The 21600-nt window shown below is 44.5% G+C and overlaps 1 protein-coding gene across 1 annotated transcript in view; it reads left to right on the top strand.

Moving 5' to 3' along the window:
• LOC120992288 (aquaporin-7-like) overlaps positions 1-21600 on the top strand; it is a 70468-nt gene that overhangs the window by 47861 nt on the left and 1007 nt on the right. Inside the window, exons 2-5 of the mRNA XM_040421162.1 lie at positions 3915-4041; positions 4484-4621; positions 5968-6086; positions 9994-10211. Of these exons, the coding sequence (XP_040277096.1) occupies positions 3915-4041; positions 4484-4621; positions 5968-6086; positions 9994-10211 (602 nt within the window). The remainder of the gene's footprint in view (positions 1-3914; positions 4042-4483; positions 4622-5967; positions 6087-9993; positions 10212-21600) is intronic.

Below are 21600 nucleotides of genomic sequence, written 5' to 3'. Positions count from 1 at the left end.
CCATGGCAGTCGGGAACCTACCCACACAGTGTATATATATAGTTTTTAATATCCTAATGAGATTTTGTTGATAATATTAGTGTTAATTCAGTTCTGGCACTGGTCACTCAGTGTACGATGTGGATGGTGAGGTGAACTATCGGGGTGGGTGACGGTTCGCAGGGAGGCCCGCTGCGACGTCACCGTCTCCTCATTCCCGACGGTGATCTGACCGCCGATACTGTTGATCGCTGACGTGAGACACCAGCCTTCCCTATTGTGTGCACGTTTGAGTGACTTTATGGCCAGACTAAAGGGTTGATAGGACGCCGTATCCTGGATCGCCACATGTGTCTTTTTGTGGGATGTCCGGGACCGATGTGATCTAGACCCATATTCCAGTAAATTACTTAAACCTACTTTGTTTATCTGCTGTTGTCCGATCATGTGACACTGATCACGTGACCACTGGTGGGAGGTAGACGCTTCTGCATGGAAATGCGCACACTGGGTAAGGGGCCGGCCCGGCCATCTTGGATGTGGTTTCCAGTCAGTCTCTTTGCGTCCGAGGGATCGCGCGATTTGATGTTCCCGCGCATGCGCAGAGACTGAATGGGGACGCGGGCGAGACCGCGATGCCGCATATGTGCAGGCTATCAGCTGACTGTGAGTTTTTATGCTATGGTATTAATGGGACACACCTGCACCAATTACAAGTAATTACAGTACTTTTTATATGTTGGGAAACACTATGTAATTTAATATAGCACTTTTTATATGTACTGTATCTTGAAATATTTGCGATATTATTTATGAGATTTGTTTATTAGTATGAATTACTGCTCTTCTGAATTTTGGTTTTTGTATGTACAAATTGATCAGATTGTGTGATTAATTGATGCACCTTTATATTGTATGATTGTAACACATATGCACATAGCTTGAGAAAGACCGCAACAAGCGGTTGAAACGTCGCTGCTGATACTGGGTGAATAAACTGCACGTTTTCCTTTGAAATCCGTGGTGTGCTGCTGGCTTTCTTCTATTTCTAAGGAGATAATGGAGATGTTTTCCTGAGTGGGACTACCTAAAGAGGTTCTCACCGACCAAGGGACCCCTTTTATGTCCAAGGTGATGAGGGAACTCTGTAAGTTGCTGCACAGAAAACAACTACGGACATCCGTTTACCATCCGCAAACGGACGGTCTGGTAGAACGGTTCAACCAAACATTAAAAAATATGTTGAAAAAGGTAGTGTCTAAAGATGGGAAGGACTGGGACCTCCTTCTGCCCTATCTCATGTTCGCAGTGCGAGAGGTACCCCAGGCCTCTACTGGGTTCTCGAACTTCGAACTGCTATATGGCAGACACCCTCACAGTCTCTTGAGCCATGCCTAAGACAGGAATGCCCAGGTCACCAGATGGTTTTTGTTTCTGCAGAATTTTAAGTTCTCAGAGGTACACAGAGCAGGCCGGTTGCAGGGAAACGCGGATGCCCTGTCCCGGGTGCATTGTCTGGCGGGGGTATGTGACCCAGTAAGGTGTTGTGTCTGGCAAGGCAGGTTTTTGCCTCCCAGCATGTGCGGCTGGGCTGGCTTCCACCCAGGTGAGGTCAAATACCGGACCGGAGTTTAAGTGCCGGTCCGGGTTTTGGCAGCACATGGTTGTCCTTAAATAGGCAGCTGGACTCAGCAGAGAGGTCTCTGTTTTTGGGATCTGAGGCTTTCTGCCGTGCTGGAGGGCTAAGAGCCGCATGCTGGGGAAACAGGCCCCCTAAAGCCTGCTGTGGACTACTGGAGGCAGAACTGCCAGCAAGGTGACTTGCGTTATATGAACTTTCCATTTTGTGTGAATTAACACCAAGACTGCAAACTCACGTGCTGTTTTGTGCAATTGCCTCAAGTGTGAATAAACACTGACGTTTTGAGTTAAGAACTTGTATTTTGCCTCTGTACTGCGCCCGCTTACCCTATCTACCAGAGCGAAACCCCACAATAGATAGATAAATAGATAGATAGATATGGTTTACAAGCAGTGTTTACAACAAAATTTACAACTTTTTCGGGTTTTGTGCCCTGCCTTCCAAAAATTTGGTGGAGCGGAGAGGGGGCAGTGCTGGGCCGACACAGCACATTTATTATAGTTTATACCAGAAAATGGGTGTAAATGATGGCTGAAATCAACATCAGCTTCTGACTGGCATAGATCTCAGTCCGGGCGCACGAGTGGCCTGAGATGTCCTCAGGTACAGTGGGGAAAATAAGTATTTGATACACTGGCGATTTTGCAAGTTTTCCCACCTACAAAGAATGGAGAGGTCTGTATTTTTATTGTAGGTACACTTCAACTGTGAGGGATAGAATCTAAAAAAAAATCTAGAAAATCACATTGTATGATTTTTAAATAATTAATGTGCATTTTATTGCATGAAATATGTATTTGATACAATAGAAAAACTGAATTTAATATTTGGTACAGAAACCTTTGTTTGCAATTACAGAGGTCAGACCTTTCCTGTAGTTCTTGACCAAGCAGCAGGGATTTTGGCCCACTCCTCCATACAAATCTTCTCCAGAACTTTCAGGTTTCGGGACTGTCGCTGGGTTACATTGAGTTTCAGCCCGCTCCAAAGATTTTCGATTGGGTTCAGGTCTGGAGACTGGCTAGGCCACTCCAGGACCTTGAAATGGTTCTTATGGAGCCACTCCTTAGTTGCCCTGGCTGTGTGTTTCAGGTCATTGTCATGCTGGAAGACCCAGCCACGACCCATCTTCCATGCTCTTACTGAGGTAAGGTGGTTGTTGGCCAAAATCTTGCGATACGTGGCCCCATCCATCCTTCCTTCAATATGGTGCAGTTGTCCTGTCCCCTTTGCAGAGAAGCACCCCCAAAGTATGATGGTTCCACCCCCATGCTTCACGGTTGGGACGGTGTTCTTGGGGTTGTACTCATCCTTCTTGTTCCTCCAAACACGGCGAGTGAAGTTGATATCAAAAAGTTCTATTTTGTTCTCATCTGACCACATGACCTTTTCGTCTGGATCATCCAGATGGTCATTGGCGAACTTCAAAGGGCGTGGACATGTGCTGGCGTGAGCAGGGAAACCTTGCATGCCCTGCAGGATTTTAATCCATGACGGCGTAGTGTGTTACTAAAGGAAATCTTTGAGACAGTGGTCCCAGCTCTCTTCAGGTCAATGACAAGGTCCTCCCATGTAGTTCTGGACCGATTCCTGAACTTTTTCACAATCATCCTTATCCCGCAAGGTGAGATCTTGCATAGAGCTGCAGACCGAGGAAGATTGACAGTCAAGTTGCCTTGTCACCAAGCTGCTTGCCTATTGTCCTGTAGCCCATCCCAGCCTTGTGCAGGTCTACAATTTTGTCCCTGGTGTCCTTAGACTGCTCTTTGGTCTCAGCCGTGATGAGGAGGTTGGTGTGTGATTGATTGATTGATTGAGTGTGTGGATAGGTGTGTTTTATAGAGGTAACGAGTTCAAACAGATGCAATTAATACAGGTAATGAGTGCAGAGTAGGAGGGCTTCTTAACGGAATCTGTGAGCCAGAATTCTTGCTGGTTGGTAGAGGATCAAATACTTATTTCATGCAATAAAATGCTAATTAATTATTTACAAATCATACAATGTGATTTTCTGGATTTTTTTTTAGATTCGGTCTCTTACAGCAGTTGAAGTGTACCTACGATAAAAATTAAAGACCCTTCCATTCTTGTAGGTGGGAAAACTAGCAAAATTGCCAGTGTATCAAATACTTATTTTGCTAATTGTATTAAGAGGCACGTGACCATGGTGCATCAGGTTACACCAGCAGATTATGACCGGTCTTAACATATCTCCCCCATGTATTTTTGCTTCATTTTTTGTGCCGTAATTTGAATATTAATTAATGGCCGCCTCTGTTGCTCTTCTCCTCAGATGTTCGGCCTGGGAGCGGTAGCTCAGGTGGTTTTGGGTAAGAACCAATTCGGACAATACCTGAGCATTAACTTATCTTTCGGAATTGGAGTGACAATGGGAATCCATGTGGCCGGAGGAGTGTCTGGTGAGTGCCGCCGTGAAGAGGGAGGCTCGCTCAGCGGGGACATGCATGACGGGAGACGGTGACACCATCTGTCTCCATTCCTGCAGGGAATTAACTCTAAAACGGAATCATCCTTAAATCTCTACTGGTTAGAAGGTTCACTTGCTAAAAGCTAATAATAAAGGTTTCCACTGCTGGGACCCCAGCGATCAGCTATAAAACATGTGGGGAAACCAGGCAGTAAGTGTTCAATTTCCCTGCAGCGCCACCACAGGGCAGGGCAGGAGAGGTCCTCCACAACTAGAGACACTCTTTCTCCATTCTGGCCCTTAGATCCTGATACTGAACCTGAGATACACGCCCCCATTACCTCTGAATTCACTAATTGGGTGTAAAAAATGAGTTTTGAAAGAAAATAGATCTGATTCTGTGCTCACTTGACATTACATGTGTTCTGTTTCAGGCGCTCACATGAACTGCGCTGTGTCACTAGTCAACTGCGTTCTGGGGAAACTTCCATGGAGAAAACTACCAATTTACATGATTTCTCAAATTGCTGGAGCGTTCCTGGCTGCTGTCATTATATACTTTCTATACTATGGTAATAAACATTGTTAACATTTGTGTCATGAGTATTACACCCATAAGGTAGAGCCTCAAGAATGCAATCAATGAATTCTGCAGTCACCGGTGAAAGCAATAATAGATTTATATTTTGTCAATGAGATCAGTATTATAGTAGTAATATTATTGTACATATGAGGCAGTATTATAGTAGTAATATTCTTGTACATAAGAGCAGTATTATAGCAGTTATACAGTATTCTTGTACATAGGAGACAGTATTATAGTAGTTATATTCTTGTACATAGGAGGCAGTATTATAGTAGTTATATTCTTGTACATAGGAGACAGTATTATAGTAGTTATATTCTTGTACATAGGAGGCAGTATTATAGTAGTTATATTCTTGTACATAGGAGCAGTATTATAGTAGTTATATTCTTGTACATAGGAGACAGTATTATAGTAGTTATATTCTTGTACATAGGAGCAGTATTATAGTAGTTATATTCTTGTACATAGGAGCAGTATTATAGTAATAATATTCTTGTACATAAGAGCAGTATTATAGTAGTTATATTCTTGTAAATAGGAGGTAGTATTATAGTAATTATATTCTTGTACATAGGATGCAGTATTATAGTAGTTATATTCTTGTACATAGGGGCAGTATTATAGTAGTAATATTCTTGTACATAAGAGCAGTATTATAGCAGTTATACAGTATTCTTGTACATAGGAGCAGTATTATAGTAGTTATATTCTTGTACATAGGAGGCAGTATTATAGTAGTTATATTCTTGTACATAGGAGACAGTATTATAGTAGTTATATTCTTGTACATAGGAGCAGTATTATAGTAGTAATATTCTTGTACATAGGAGGCAGTATTATAGTAATAATATTCTTGTACATAGGAGACAGTATTATAGTAGTTATGATCTTGTACATAGAAGCAGTATTATAGTAGTTATATTCTTGTACATAGGATCAGTATTATAGTAGTAATATTCTTGTACATAGGAGGCAGTATTATAGTAATAATATTCTTGCACATAGGAGACAGTATTATAGTAGTTATAATCTTGTACATAGGAGCAGTATTATAGTAGTTATATTCTTGTACATAGGAGCAGTATTATAGTAGTTATATTCTTGTACATAGGAGGCAGTATTATATTAGTTATATTCTTGTACATAGGAGGCAGTATTATAGTAGTTATATTCGTGTACATAGGAGCAGTATTATAGTAATTATATTCTTGTACATAGGAGGCAGTATTATAGTAGTTATATTCTTGTACATAGGAGCAGTATTATACTAGTTATATTTTTGTACATAGGAGACAGTATTATAGTAGTTATATTCTCTTTCTCTGACAGAGGCTCTGTTTAATTACTGCCAAGGAAACTTCACTGTGACAGGTCCTTTGGAAACAGCCAGCATATTTGCCACCTACCCGCAGCCTTACCTGTCTATAGGTGGTGGCTTTCTAGATCAAGTGAGTGAATAACCCATTAGTTAATTATATTTACTGCATTCATTTTATGCAAATAGACTACAATTTATGGTCCAATTATGTGATGTAATGTAATGCCGGAATGCAGCCTCTACCAGTAGGCACAATACAGTATATTGAGTAATAGAGATACCTCATACTGCAGTCCCATCCAAATCTGCATCTACAATCTGTTATTTTTCACTCTAAGTCCTATAGCACTGTTCTTAAAAACACCCCCTAGAACCTTAGAAGGCCTATTATTCCTTGCTTATACTATCCACTATATAGAAAAACGTATTAGGACACCTACACATTACACCCGCAGGAGCTTTTATGACTTCCCATTCTAAATCCATAGGCATTAATGTGGAGTCCGCAATGCCCCCCCAGGGGCGTATTAAGTGCATGATAGGCCCGGGGCTGTTTACCCAACTTGGGCCCCTCCCTCCATTTTAGTTTATTTGTATGAAGAGGCTGCGGTGCTTCATGAGCGCCACAGTCTGTTCCTAGGCCATATGACATCTTCAGACTAAAAAAAATACCCTAAATTACCCCAAATTGGGTCCTAAACTGAAAAATTTGGTCGCCAAATTTAAAATACATATAATTATAATAAAAAAGACATGGTGGAGAATACAGCACCACATACCTCTTACATCCAGTGACATCTCCTGTCATGTAGACCTTCTCTTTCCTCTTCTCCTCCATTTGACCCAGACCACCATGGCAAATTCTTTCAGCCACATCTCGTCTCTACAGTTTGTAACACAGACACGTTAGATTTATCAATTTTTTCATCAAACCCCCCCCCCCCCCATCCTGGTGTCCCCACAGTGTCATCCTGCTGCCGCCCCCAATACTGTGCCTGTTTTGCTCCCCAATGCCCCAGGTACTATTCTGCTGAAAAAATAGTGACCCTAGTAGACATAATTGAAGTCATTTATCAAACTGGTGTAAGGTAGAACTGGATTTCCAAAAGAGCTGTCAAAAATTAATGGTGGAACCTGATTGGCTGCTATGGGCAACTAAGCCAGTTCTGAGTTACACCAGTTTGATAAATTACCCCAAATGTTCCTATAGTGTCCACAGCAGCTATAATGTCCCCTAGAGTGCCCCCAGTAATAATAACATCCTCTATTGTGCTCCAGGCAATAATCCCTGTATAGTGTCCCCAAAAATAATAGAATTGCCCCTACAGTGCCTCCCCAATAGCAACACCCCCATATAGTAATTTCCACCACACTACCTCCACATAGTAATCCCCCCATAGTAATTTGCCCCCACACAGTAATTTCCCCCAAACTGCCCCCATATAGTAGTTTGCCCCCACACAGTAATTTCCCCTACATAGTAATTTCCCCCATACTGCCCAATATAGTAATTTCCCTACACTGTCCCCACATAGCAATTCCCCCACACTGCCCCTACACAATAGTTTCCCCCACACTGCCCCCACATAGTAATTTGCCCCCACACTGCCCCCACATAGTAATTTGCCCCCACACTGCCCCCACATAGTAATTTGCCCCCACACTGCCCCATATAGTAATTTGCCCCCACATAGTAGTCCCTCACATAATAATTTGGTCCCACACAGCCCTCACATCCCCCCCCCCCCGATGTACTTGATGTTTCTTCACTGATATGTCCTCCTGTGTCCCCCCCCCACATGTGTTATCACGCCCGCCTGCGCCGGGATTGCACTACCGCATAGGCCTCAGGCCTACTATGGCAGTGATCGGCGACGGGACAGGGAGCTATGCGCTCCCGTGCCCCGCCGCAGTATGTGGGCGTTCGGGTCGGCTGCCAACCCGAACGTCCCTATTGTAATCCGCCACTGCCCCCTCCCCCTCCCTTTTGCAGCTAAAACATTTTTTGCTCGTCTGCAAATGCTTTCTACAAGATTTTGGAGGGAGTCCATTATGACCATTCACCCTGAAGAGCATTTGTGAGGTCAAGCACCGATGTTGGCTCTCGGTCCTGGCTCTAGGTCTGTTTTAGTTCATCTCAAAGGTGTTGGTTGCAGTTGAGGTCAGGGCTCTGTGCAAACAGACAAGGTCTTCAACACCAAACTCACACAACCCTGCCTTTATAGACTTTGCTTTGCACGTTCCAGAAAATAGACATTCCCAAACTGCTCCCACAAGAGTGGAAGCATACCATGATCCAAAATGTCCTAGTATGCTGAAACATTAAGACCTCCTTCACTGGAACTAAAAGGCCTAGACAGACCATGTAAGAACACCCCCATGGCATTATCCCTCCTCCACAAAACCTTACAGCTGGCACAGCGCAGACAGGCAGGTAACGTTCCTCTGGCATTCACCAAACCCAGACTCCTCCATCAGACCAACAGATATAGGAGCATGATTCATCACACCACAGAACACATTTCCACTAGTCCAGAGTTCAGACACTTGGCATTGTGCTTGGTGATGTAAGGCCAAGGAAACCCGTGCCATGAAGCTGCTGGCACAGCACAGTTTGCTGATGTGAATTCCAGAGGATGCATGGACTTTGCAGTTATGGAGTCAGCAGAGCGTTGGCGACTTTTACACATTATGCTCCTAAGCACTTGGTGACGCCGCTCTGTAACTTTACACGGTCTGCACTTCATGGCTGAGTTGTTCTGGTTCCTAAACACTTCTACTTTAAAATAATATCATTTATACAAACGCAAAACACAAATGTAATAGCACTCTGCAACCAGCATTCTGCCCTGCCTCTATGCTGGATGAGGCATTGGTGTACATTTTGGCCAAAGCGTAATAAGCCACTCACCACGTCAAGGTCGCCTCTATGGAGTGGTCCCTAACACTAGTTCCTACCTGTTTATGGGCCATGACAGCCACACAAAGTCCAGGGAATGCAGGTCAGCATGCAAGCCAAGCACACTCTGCTTTTAACCCCGTCCGGTGCCATTACAGCTTTCATCGGATCCAGGTATGCAAGTGCCAACATGCATGCTGAGCCCACTATATTTAAAGTCAGTATAAAACTGAGTCTGTGTATATAGCACCAACCAGTAGCCATTTGGCTCCAGGAGAAGTATATAGTGGGCTCAGCATGCATGTTGGCACTTGCATCCCTGGATCCGATGAAAGCTGTAATGGCACCGGACGGGGTTAAAAGCAGAGTGTGCTTGGCGTGCATGCTGCACCTGCATTCCCTGGACTTTGTGTGGCTGTCATGGCCCATAAACAGGTAGGAACTAGTGTTAGGGACCACTCCATAGAGGCGACCTTGACGTGGTGAGTGGCTTATTACGCTTTGGCCAAAATGTACACCAATGCCTCATCCAGCATAGAGGCAGGGCAGAATTCTGGTTGCAGAGTGCTATTACATTTGTGTTTTGCGTTTGTATATGTATTTCGCCATAGTGATGTGCACCTGCATACAGGGTTGTGCTGACTCAATCACCCACAATATCATTTATAGTTGATGGTGGGAAATCTAGGAGGGAAGGAATTTCATGAACTTTCTTGTTGCAGCAGTGACACCCTATTACAGGACCACGCTGGAGTTCAATCAGCTCTTTACAATGAGCCATTCTTTCACAAGTGTTTGTAAAGCTGCACGGCTAGAGGCTGGATTTTATACACCTGTGCCAATGGGACTGAATATAGAGGTGTGTCCCAGTACTTTTCTCCATCTAGTGTACATTACCAGCCACATCCAGAGCCGAGGGCACATTCTTATTTGCCACTTGAAATCCTCTAGTTCTGTTTAAACAGGCTTTCCCCCTTCCTAAAATCTATGCTGAGACTGCCATGAATTAGCAGGGGCAGATGTCAGATTGTGCAGCCTGAGAGGGAACAGGAGAATTTTGAATGAGGCTCTGGATGTGAGTGGATTGTACATTTGTATGGTCAGGGGGTCAGTAATCTTCTAAATGTTGTGTTTGCAGGTGATTGGCACAGGAGCCCTGCTGCTCTGTATCCTGGCGATAAATGATAAGAAAAACTTTGGCGCTCTGGATGGGACACAATCTGTGGTTGTCGGTCTCCTGGTTACAGTGGTTGGGATGTCTATGGGCATGAATTCGGGATATGCTATCAACCCCGCCAGGGATTTGGGGCCACGTCTCTTCACTGCAGCTGCCGGATGGGGAGTAGAAGTGTTCAGGTAAAATCTAAGCTACTGTCTGTTTGGTAATAGATGTAGCAGTGCTGAATTTGTCATTGAGTCGTATCTTTTATACGCAGTGAAAACCCAGTTAAGATAATGTACAGTACAGATGAAAACATTATGATATTGAAGCAGATCATGCCCAATAACAACTCAGCTCTGCTACACCTATGAATGTCCATCCTCGGCATATGAATGCTAGCAAGGGCAGAGCTTTTACACCCACAATTTGAATCACATAGGATTTAAAGGGGTTGTCCATTAGGAAAAAATGGCTGCTTTCCTCCAAAAAACAGCACCACACCTATCCACAGGTTGGTTGTGGTATTACAGCTCATTCACTTCAATGGAGCTGAGCGGCAATAACAGATACCACCCATGGACAGGTGTAGGGCTGTTTTTTTTTGGAATAAAGCAGCCATGTGTTTCTAGTCCTGGACAATCCCTTTAATTAAATGCTGTTGGTTCCGGTGATCAAGCCCATGGTCAGGCAAGGATCCGGCTCAGAACTGCACCTGTATTACACTTAGGTGTAAATCTCCACAGTGATCTACACTAATTACAGCCATTAGGCTCCATTCACACGTCCGCAAAATGTGTCCGCATCCTTTCCGCAATTTTGCGGAAAGGGTGCGGACCCATTCATTCTCTATGGGGACGGAATGTGCTGTCCGCATCCACATTTGCGGATCCGCACTTCCGCATCCGTGCTTCCGTTTCCGCAAAAAAATAGAACATGTCCTATTCTTGTCCGCAATTGCGGACAAGAACAGTCATATTCTATTATGTCGGCAATGTGCGGTCCGCAAAATGCGGAACACACATTGTAGCTTTCCGTGTTTTGCGGATCCGTGTCTCCGTGTATCCGCAAAACACATTGCGGACGTGTGAATGGAGCCTTAAAGGGAAGGTCCACCTTAGCAACCATTTTTTAAAGCTCCAGTGCATCTAAAATGACTAAAGAAGCCGTTCTGCATGTAGTCTCGTTTTGTGTTTGCAGCTCCCATGCCGAGCGATATAGTTCAATAGTAACAGACAATCAACAAACTTTTCGAAGCCCAATTACCATCCATGGTTCTTGCTAAACTACCAAATGTACATTCATAAGCATTAGGGGCACACAGGAGCTGTAGAAACAAAACTGTGGAATTTTTTTTTCTTTAAGGGTACTTTCACACTAGCGTTTTTGTTTTCCGGCATTGTGTTCCGTCCTAGGAGCTCAATACCGGAAAAGAACTGATCAGTTTTATCCTAATGCATTCTGAATGGAGAGCGATCCGTTCAGGATGCATCAGTTCAGTCCCTTTTACGTTTTTTGGACGGAGAAAATACCGCAGCATGCTGCAGTTTTATCTCTGGCCAAAAATACTCAACACTTGGCAGAATGCCGGATTCGTTTACATTGAAGTGTATTAGTGGCGGATCCGGCATTAAGTGTTCCGGCAAAATGGATCCGGCTTTTCGGTCTGCGCATGCTAAAAAAATAATTAATACCAGATCCGTTTTTCCGGATGACACCGGAGAGATGGATCTGGTATTGCAATGCATTTGTCAGACGGATCCGCATCCGGATCCATCTGACAAATGCCATCAGTTTGCGTCCGGATTGCGACGGAACTGCCTGCCGGAATCCTCTGCCACAAGTGTGAAAGTACCCTAAGACTATTTGTCAGATTGTTTCTTTTTTGTAGCTTTTATGAAAACAAAGTATTTTAAGTGCTGCTCCTATGTTCTATTAGGGCTTAGGTATGTCATAGAGGGGGGTTCCAGCTGATCTTAGAGTTGCCGGCAGATATATTACATGGCTCCCACGCATTTCAGTGGCCGCTATATAATTGTACATTCCCCTGGAATGGGGTCCTAATTTAGGAAAGGTTATTTAGATGAGACCACCCCGATAAATCTAAGCTCTGCCAGGACTGTTGCCGCTCATTTCAGCCCTATCGCCTCGACCCTGCTCTCGTGACCAAATGGCCCCACTACCAGCAGCACTGGGGGCTCAGGGTGTCATATCCAACCCTTTCTCAATCTGTACTGCAACATGTTTCATTAAAGGAATCTGTCACATAGATTTTTTAATTACTGGTTAATATGATTTTTTTTCCACTTTTTTTTTTTAATATTCTGGTAGATTTTTATTCTATTCCTGTACCTGATTACAGGGGCAGTCATCTTGCCTGACCTAGTGTTAACAGCATTCAGAGATTTGCTAAACAGCAGACCACAGAGGAGCTCATTAACCTCTATGGGACAGCGGTGTGAGCATGCTCTGTGAGGTCATTGTGCAGGGAGGGGGAGCAGCCGAGCTCTGATCATCACCTACTGTCAATGGTGGATGCGGTCATTTAAAAACAGGTGATAGGTTTGATGATTAGGGAAGAGCTATCCCGACGTCTTCAGGGTTCAGGGTTTGGTGGAATTCCATTATGGATTCTTTTATCACGAAATATAACAGAATTCTATGGCAGACTGCAAAACGGAAGCCTTCAAGAGGCACTCCGTTTTGACCCCCTATAATAGAAGTCTATGGTCAAGCATAATGGATCCGTCTGGTTTCCGTTATGCAGGATGGGAAAACCAAGTCCTGTCCTGCATAACGGAAACCAAACGGATCCGTTATGCTGCCCATTGACTTCTATTATGACGGATCAAAACAGGGTGCCTCTTAAATTGCGTTATATTCCATGATAACGGAATCCATAACGGAATTCCACCAGAACCCGAACCCGAACCCGAACGTGATGATAATGAGATGACTGCTGAGAAGTGAACTCTGCAGAACTGGAAGTGTCAGCCAATTGTGATGCTGTGAAAACGGCAAGATTTTTGGATTTTCACCTATAGTGACATGAAAAGTTAAAATAAAAAGTCTTAAAAAATTCTTTAAGATTGTACTGAACATAAAAAACGTTATTTTAACCATAGGTTATTTTCTGTTGACACAATCCCTTTCAGCCATATAACACGGTATAATATCATACAATTAACGACAAAATAGTAACATAAGAACATATTGGAGCACCGTGATAACACTGCCTGGCTAAAGTTCCCCTTAGTAAATCATGACTTTGCATTGTGTTTATTGGGTAGTTAATAACAATTACCTGAGTTCACGCCATGACAGATATTACACAGCTGACACACCGCCGAAGGATAAGGAGCAGCGGCGCCTGCTCGATGCGTGTCCCATGAATCTGTGGTCACGCCTGCGTTATCAGACATGTATGATTAGACTCTGCCAGCAAAATATTGTGTTTCCATTTACTAGAGAAGGGTTGACATAGGTTTACTTTAAGGAGCTATAATCGAGTCTTATACGATCCTACATGAAATCAGCCTGAGATATGGCGTGTCTGATAGGAGAGGCGTATGCACAGAGATATCGCTGCAACCTAGGAAGACTGGAGGCCAAAAATATTTGCGGCAAATATCCTATCAGGTGATTCATTTTTGGGATTCTGACTTCAGATTTGCAGACTATTAACATGGAGATGTAGGACTGGGGGGGGGGGGGGGGGGGGGTTTAGAAATGTATGAAGATCAATACAACATGAATACACAAGATGAAAAAAGATTGCGGTTCCACAGTGGTTGATACTTTTTAATGGCTAACTGAAAAGATGATGACACAATTGTGAACTTTCGAGGCTACGTGGGTATTTTCATCAGGCGTCTCTTACAGTGTCTGAAGATTCACATATTTTTTTACACCAAAGTACATAGGAATAAAGCAGATCAGTATGATGGAGGAGGAAACAAACAGTTGTAACAGTAAATTGTTGGAGCAATTATAGACAAGAAGTGTGAAAGTTTTATTGTCCTCAAATTGATGTTCTGTCCATGAATGCAATGAACCCAAGAGATCTGAGGGCCACATTCCTTAAGAGATGTAGACGGACATAAATCCATGAGACACATTTGTAACGACCAGGCCGCAGGGGCAACACATGAAGCTACGGTGGGCCGATGGGGGTAGTAGTTAATTTACTCATGGTTAGCAGAGCATCCCTGGGCTGGCGTACAGTGATGGGGAAGACAGCACTAAATCCTGCGGGGCACTCTCTATGGCAGGGAACACCAGCCAGATGGAAGTGGAGGTGCCCTTGATGCTATAGGTGTTTAAGGTGCTTTGGTGGCTGGGCCCCTGTGTTCGTGACGCCAGCACCGTAAGGTGCAAATGTTGAGTGTAGTAGTAGTAGAAATGATCAGGAGTCGGTTGTAATCAAACAGTTTTTAGCTTTACAATTTTAGCTTTATAGGCGAAGAATAATTAGATTTACTTTAAGTCCACTTTCCATAGCACTCAGGTACTAAATATACTGTTTTCTACTTATCTTGAGCTATCCAATAGGGGCGTTTCTCCCTCGTGGCAGGCAAACTCTCTGCGACATTATTTGCAGGATGCTCTCCTGAAGTATTCAGGTTCACTATATCCCGGAAGGCTTCTAGTGAATAAGGACAACTTGGCCCCTTGGTCATCCGGCTGTGTCCAGGAACTTGGAAAGTTACTCTTGGTCTCTTGTGCTTGTGAAGTCCATAGGCCAGACTCAGCTCTAACCTTCACTAGGCTTGCTTTATATTTAGACGTAGACTTACTGTCCAGTGCTAAGCTGCTGTAACTACTCTTAGTTTGTCCTCTTCAGGAGGGATCAGGTCCCAGAGGAAAGAAATTGTAGCTACATCGTTTCTCTCCTCCATACACTTGCTTTCCTCTCTCACTACAATACACTACACTGGAATGTCCCTGAGCTAGACACACCCCAAGCTATATAAATGAGTGGTGCCAGCACCACCTGGGGGCAAATGAGTGCAATGACAATGCCAGCCTGATAATAGGAAATACCATACATTGCAAATACACAGATATTTTAATTTTCCCTTTTACACACATACAGTCAGGTCCATAAATATTGGGACATTGACACAATTCTAACATGTTTGACTCTATACACCACCACAATGGATTTGAAATGAAACGAACAAGATGTGCTTTAACTGCAGACTGTCAACTTTAATTTGAGGGTATTTACATCCAAATCAGGTCAACGGTGTAGGAATTACAACAGTTTGCATATGTGCCTCCCACTTGTTAAGGGACCAAAAGTAATGGGACAATTGGCTTCTCAGCTGTTCCATGGCCAGGTGTGTGTTATTCCCTCATTATCCCAATTACAATGAGCAGATAAAAGGTCCAGAGTTCATATCAAGTGTGCTATTTGCATTTGGAATCTGTTGCTGTCAACTCTCAAGATGAGATCCAAAGAGCTGTTCCTATTAGTGAAGCAAGCCATCATTAGGCTGAAAAAAACACAACAAACCCATCAGAGAGATAGCAAAAACATTAGGCCTGGCCAAAACAACTGTTTGGAACATTCTTAAAAAGAAGGAACGCACCGGTGAGCTCAGCAACACCAAAAGACCCGGAAGACTACGGAAAACAACTGTGGTGGATGACCGAAGAATTCTTTCCCTGGTGAAGAAAACACCCTTCACAACGGTTGGCCAGATCAAGAACACTCTCCAGGAGGTAGGTGTATGTGTGTCAAAGTCAACAATCAAGAGAAGACTTCACCAGAGTGAATACAGAGGGTTCACCACAAGATGTAAACCATTGGTGAGCCTCAAAAACAGGAAGGCCAGATTAGAGTTTGCCAAACGACATCTAAAAAAGCCTTCACAGTTCTGGAACAACATCCTATGGACAGATGAGACCAAGATCAACTTGTACCAGAGTGATGGGAAGAGAAGAGTATGGAGAAGGAAAGGAACGGCTCATGATCCTAAGCATACCACCTCATCAGTGAAGCATGGTGGTGGTAGTGTCATGGCGTGGCCATGTATGGCTGCCAATGGAACTGGTTCTCTTGTATTTATTGATGATGTGACTGTAGACAAAAGCAGCAGGATGAATTCTGAAGTGTTTCGGGCAATATTATCTGCTCATATTCAGCCAAATACTTCAGAACTCATTGGACGGCGCTTCACAGTGCAGATGGACAATGACCCAAAGCATACTGCAAAAGCAACCAAAGAGTTTTTTAAGGGAAAGAAGTGGAATGTTATGCAATGGCCAAGTCACTCACCTGACCTGAATCCGATTGAGCATGCATTTCACTTGCTGAAGACAAAACTGAAGGGAAAATGCCCCAAGAACAAGCAGGAACTGAAGACAGTTGGAGTAGAGGCCTGGCAGAGCATCACCAGGGATGAAACCCAGCGTCTGGTGATGTCTATGCGTTCCAGACTTCAGGCTGTAATTGACTGCAAAGGATTTGCAACCAAGTATTAAAAAGGGAAAGTTTGAGTTATGATTATTATTCTGTCCCATTACTTTTGGACCCTTAACAAGTGGGAGACACATATGCAAACTGTTGTAATTCCTACACCGTTCACCTGAGTTGGATATAAATACCCTCAAATTAAAGCTGACAGTCTGCAGTTAAAGCACATCTTGTTTGTTTCATTTCATATCCATTGTGGTGGTGTATAGAGCCACAAATTTTACAATTGAGTCGATTTCCCAATATTTATGGACCTGACTGTATGTGGGACGCTGCACATTCATTCCTGATCTGAGTGTGTCAAATCATGAACTTGTATTCCCATATTCTCCTGTCCCTCTGTGATTTGAAATTCCCCTTTAATATCAATACTTTCATGACTGTGATGTTGTGGTCATGGCTGCAAAAGTGTTTAGGTAGGGGCAGATCTTACCTTTCTTCCTTTATTGTGTGGCGATGAGAGTTCCTTCTTGATCTTAGTTTTTGGCCAGTTTCACTGACATAGAGACTTTCAGTAGGACATTTTGTACTTACAATCAAATAGACCACATTTGACGTGGTGCTGGGGAATGTACCTGGGATCTTGTAGTCCTGATCTGTATTGGGGACTAGAGATGTCCCGAACTATTCACCGGCGAACAGTTCCCGGCGAACATACCTTGTTCGCGTTTGCCGCGGCGGGCGAACATATGCGATGTTCGGTCCGCCCCCTATACATCATCATTGAGCAAACTTTGACCCTGTACCTCACAGTCAGCAGACACATTCCAGCCAATCAGCATACCCTCCCTTCCAGACCCTCCCACCTCCAATCAAAAAGCAAGGACAGCATCCATCTTAGATTCATTCTGAAGCTGCAGTGTCACAAATTTGACTAAGTTGTAATCGCAATGCGATTAATACAGGTTATATTAATCGCATTGCGAATTCAACTTACCACACTCTGCGTCAACTACGTAATTTTCCATGGGAGTTTTGCCATGGATCCCCCTCCGGCATGCCGCAGTCCAGGTGTTAGTCCCCTTGAAACAACTTTTCCATCATTATTGCGGCCAGAAAGAGTCCCTGTGGGTTTTAAAATTCGCCTGCCTATTGAAGGCTATGGCGGTTTGCCCGTTCGCGAACATTCGCGGAAGTTCGCGTTCGCTGTTCGCGAATGGAAAATTTTATGTTCACGACATCTCTATTGGGGACCTGCACCTTGTCAGTGGTCATTATGTATGGACAGGTCTTACATCTGGTCTGTTTTCAGGGGAATGGGCACATTTACATGAGTGATTTTGAGCACGGACCTTTGGTCCATGGCAAGAAAATCTCAACATGTACCATCCATCTCCAATATTCCTTCCGGCCGGCGTTTGGCAGTGTTCCTCTGAATCCACCCTTACTTTTAAATCCTGTCTGACTGAAAGCTGCAGTATCACTATTGCACAACATGAAACCTGGGGCATTGCCTATGATCAATGTAAATGGTTTCACATTGTGACACTCCAGTCACCAAAAATCAAAACCTGACAGTGCGGACAGACGGATCCGTCTTGTATCTTTTTTCACGTTTTTACCGGTCTGCACATGCACGCACTAAGGGCTCTTTCACACTTGCGTTGTTGTGTTCCGGCATAGAGTTCCGTCGTCGGGGCTCTATGCCGGAAGAATCCTGATCAGTTTTATCCTAATGCATTCTGAATGGATAGAAATCCGTTCAGGATGCATCAGGATGCCTTCAGTTCCGGAACGGAAAGTTTTTTGGCCGGAGAAAATACCGCAGCATGCTGCGCTTTTTGCTCCGGCCAAAAATCCGGAACACTTGCCGCAAGGCCGGATCCGGAATTAATGCCCATTGAAAGGCATTAATCCGGATCCGGCCTTAAGCTAAACGTCGTTTCGGCGCATTGCCGGATCCGACGTTTAGCTTTTTCTGAATGGTTACCATGGCTTCCAGGACGCTAAAGTCCTGGTTGCCATGGTAAAGTGTAGTGGGGAGCGGGGGAGCAGTATACTTACCGTCCGTGCGGCTCCCGGGGCGTTTCAGAGTGACGTCAGGGCGCCCCACGTGCATGGATGACGTGTCGCATGGATCACGTCATCCATGCGCATGGGGCGCTCTGACGTCATTCTGGAGCGCCCCGGGAGCCGCACGGACTGTAAGTATACTGCTCCCCCGCTCCCCGCTCCTACTATGGCAACCAGGACTTTAATAGCGTCCTGGCTGCCATAGTAACACTGAGCGCATTTTGAAGACGGCTCCGTCTTCAAATGCTTTCAGTTCACTTGCGTTGTTACGGATCCGGCGGGCACCTCCGGCAAATGGAGTGCACGACGGATCCGGACAACGCAAGTGTGAAACGGGCCTAATACATAACTATGGGGAAGAAATGCCGGATCCGGCATTCAGGCAAATCTTCAGTTTTTTTCGCAGGAGATAAAACCGTAGTATGCTGCGGTTTTATCTTTTGCCTGATCAGTTAAAATGACTGAACTGAAGACATCCTGATGCATCCTGAACGGATTACTCTCCATTTAGAATGCATGGGGATATGCCTGATCAGTTCTTTTCCGGTATAGAGCCCCTAAGACGGAACTCAATGCCAGAAAAGAAAAACGCTAGTGTGAAAGTAGCCTAAGGCCCAGGGGAGTTGCTAGGGTCTTAAAAGATCCAGGGCCCAAGCCCCAATGAATATGGCCCAGTTCTCTAAGTCGACCCTCCCCCCGCACACCGCATTTTACTGTACTTGCTATACAGCAGCACATACCTCTCACATCCAGGACCTCCCAGGTGACGTCTCCTCGGATGTAGATCTTCTCTGTCATCATCTTCTCCATTTGGTCCATACAACTTCTATCAGGCGCCTCGTATCTGCAGAGTGTGACACACAGACATCTTAGCTTCCTCCCATTTCTATCATCATCCCCCAACCTGGAGTCCCCACAGTGTTATCCTGCTGCTCGCTGTGCTCCCCAATACCCCAAATACTATCCTGAAGAAAAATTAGTGCCCCTCATAGTAATACAGCTCCTCATAGTCCCACCAATAATAATTCCCTTCTAGAATGCCCTCATTAGTAATACTGCCCCCTACAGTTGCAATACGCCAGTCCTGCAGGGTGAGCGAATGTGATGTCACGGGTTAATAGGCAGAACGAGGGTTACTCTTGGTACTCACAATTTGTAGAAGACCCTGGGCAGGCGTACAGCAGTGATGGAGAGGCTGGCACATGGATCCTCTGGGGCACTCTCTGTATATAGGGACCAGGCCGGGTGGTAGGTGAGGTGCCCTGGGTGTTGGAAGTTTAGTGTGCCGGTGGCAAGATCCCTTATAGTTCATGACGCCAGTGCCGGTAACGGTGGCACACCGATTTGTTGTAGGAATAATTGAGGTACACACAGTTGCAGTGAACCAGAACTTCTTTTTACTGAACAGTTCAACTATTTACAGGCTTCAGATAGTTCCATATGTACAATGTTGGTAACAGGCAGGCTTCACATAAGTGGCAGGTAAAGTCTTTGCAAGATACTCAGAGGGAATAACACTTATGTCATCACAGGTCCTTCAACTCTTCTAGAAAATTAGATTCACTTGTATTGCCGTCCTAAGGACGACAATACAGTTGTATCTAGCTGGCAGGACATTTGGGGCCGGGGCTGGGACAAAATATCAGGGGCCCAGGCACCGAATGTTTTAACCTAGCAACGCCCCTGCTAAGGCCTTATGCACACGAACGTGTCTGTATTGTGGTCTTCAAAAAATATGGAGACCTGCTGTGTGCATTCTGCATTCTTCTCACTCCCGTGACTCTGATTATTCTTGTATGCAGTATGGACAAGAATATGACATGTTCTATAATTTGCAGAATGGAAATATGGATGTGAACAACACAAGGATAGACCCGTAAAACAAAAAAAGGGTCTGTATGCGATCCTCAAAAAATGTGGATTTATAGGGCATCTGTCAGCAGCTTTGTCCCTATGACACTGGCTGACCTGTTCCATGTGCACTTGGCAGCTGAAGACATCTGTGTTGGTCCCACGTTCATATGTGTCCACATTGCTGAGCAAAATGAGGTTTTAATATAAGCACGAGAAGATGTTAGGAGAAGTCAAGGCCAAGTGTGATGACATTTACGCCGCCTGGCTCGGTTACTCAAAGTGCAGAGGGCGCAGCAGTTGCTGAGAGAGCAGAGCCTCTAGGTGTAACGGCAACGTCCCCGTTGCTCCAAGAGGTTCATTTCTCTGCAGTGGGACTAAAACAGATGACTTCAGGTCTGCCAGTTTCATACAAAATGTTTCATACAAAACTGCTGACAGATGCTTTAAACAGCTGCACAGCTCCAGTGCTCTAGCAGGTTACAGACAAACACTTGTCGGCTGTTTAGCCCTTGCCTTATGCTGATTGCTAGAACTGGGGCCGCATAGGACTTTTTTGCCTTCCTCTGGATCAACACAGGATGACTGTAGTTTGGACTTGACAGACCTGTGTTTTTTTTTCATCCTTATTCTCTGTGTGAGGGCTCATGCACACGACCGTATGTATTCTGCGGTCCGCAAAACACGGATCCGCATAAAATACGGATGATGTCCGCGTGCATTCCGTATTTGGCGGAACCTGAACAGCCGCCCCCTAATAGAACAGTCTTTTCCTTGCCTGTATTGCGGACAATAATCGGACATGTTCTATTTTCTTTGCGCAACGGACATACGGCAACGGGACGCACACGGAGTCATTTCTGGTTTAAAAGCGGCCCCTTTGAAGTGAATGGTTCCGCATACGGGCTGCAAAAAAAACATAACAGACATGGAAACAAAATACGTTCATGTGCATGGGCCCTAACACAGAGTTTAGCAGCTTTGTAAGAGCTCTGCTTTCTACCAGTGAATAGAAACAGTCTTCTTTACCTCCAGACTGGCTGATAGTCCATCCGCCTCTTACAGCCATGACGCACTGTTACAAGTCGGTTGGACAGGTTTTAATTGAGAGTTACGCATTCGCTGAGCAAGGAAAGATCAAAAACCAATTAGGAGGAGCTGAAATGCAAAATATAGTGAAAATGTTTAATCATGCAATAATCGAGCTGAATTAATATTGTTAACCCTGTCCGGGCTGAATC

Source organism: Bufo bufo, chromosome 2, assembly GCF_905171765.1.
Source record: "Bufo bufo chromosome 2, aBufBuf1.1, whole genome shotgun sequence".
Lineage (NCBI taxonomy): Eukaryota > Metazoa > Chordata > Amphibia > Anura > Bufonidae > Bufo > Bufo bufo.
The sequence above is the reverse complement of the archived record's forward strand: the minus strand, read 5'-3'. Positions and strand labels throughout refer to the sequence as shown.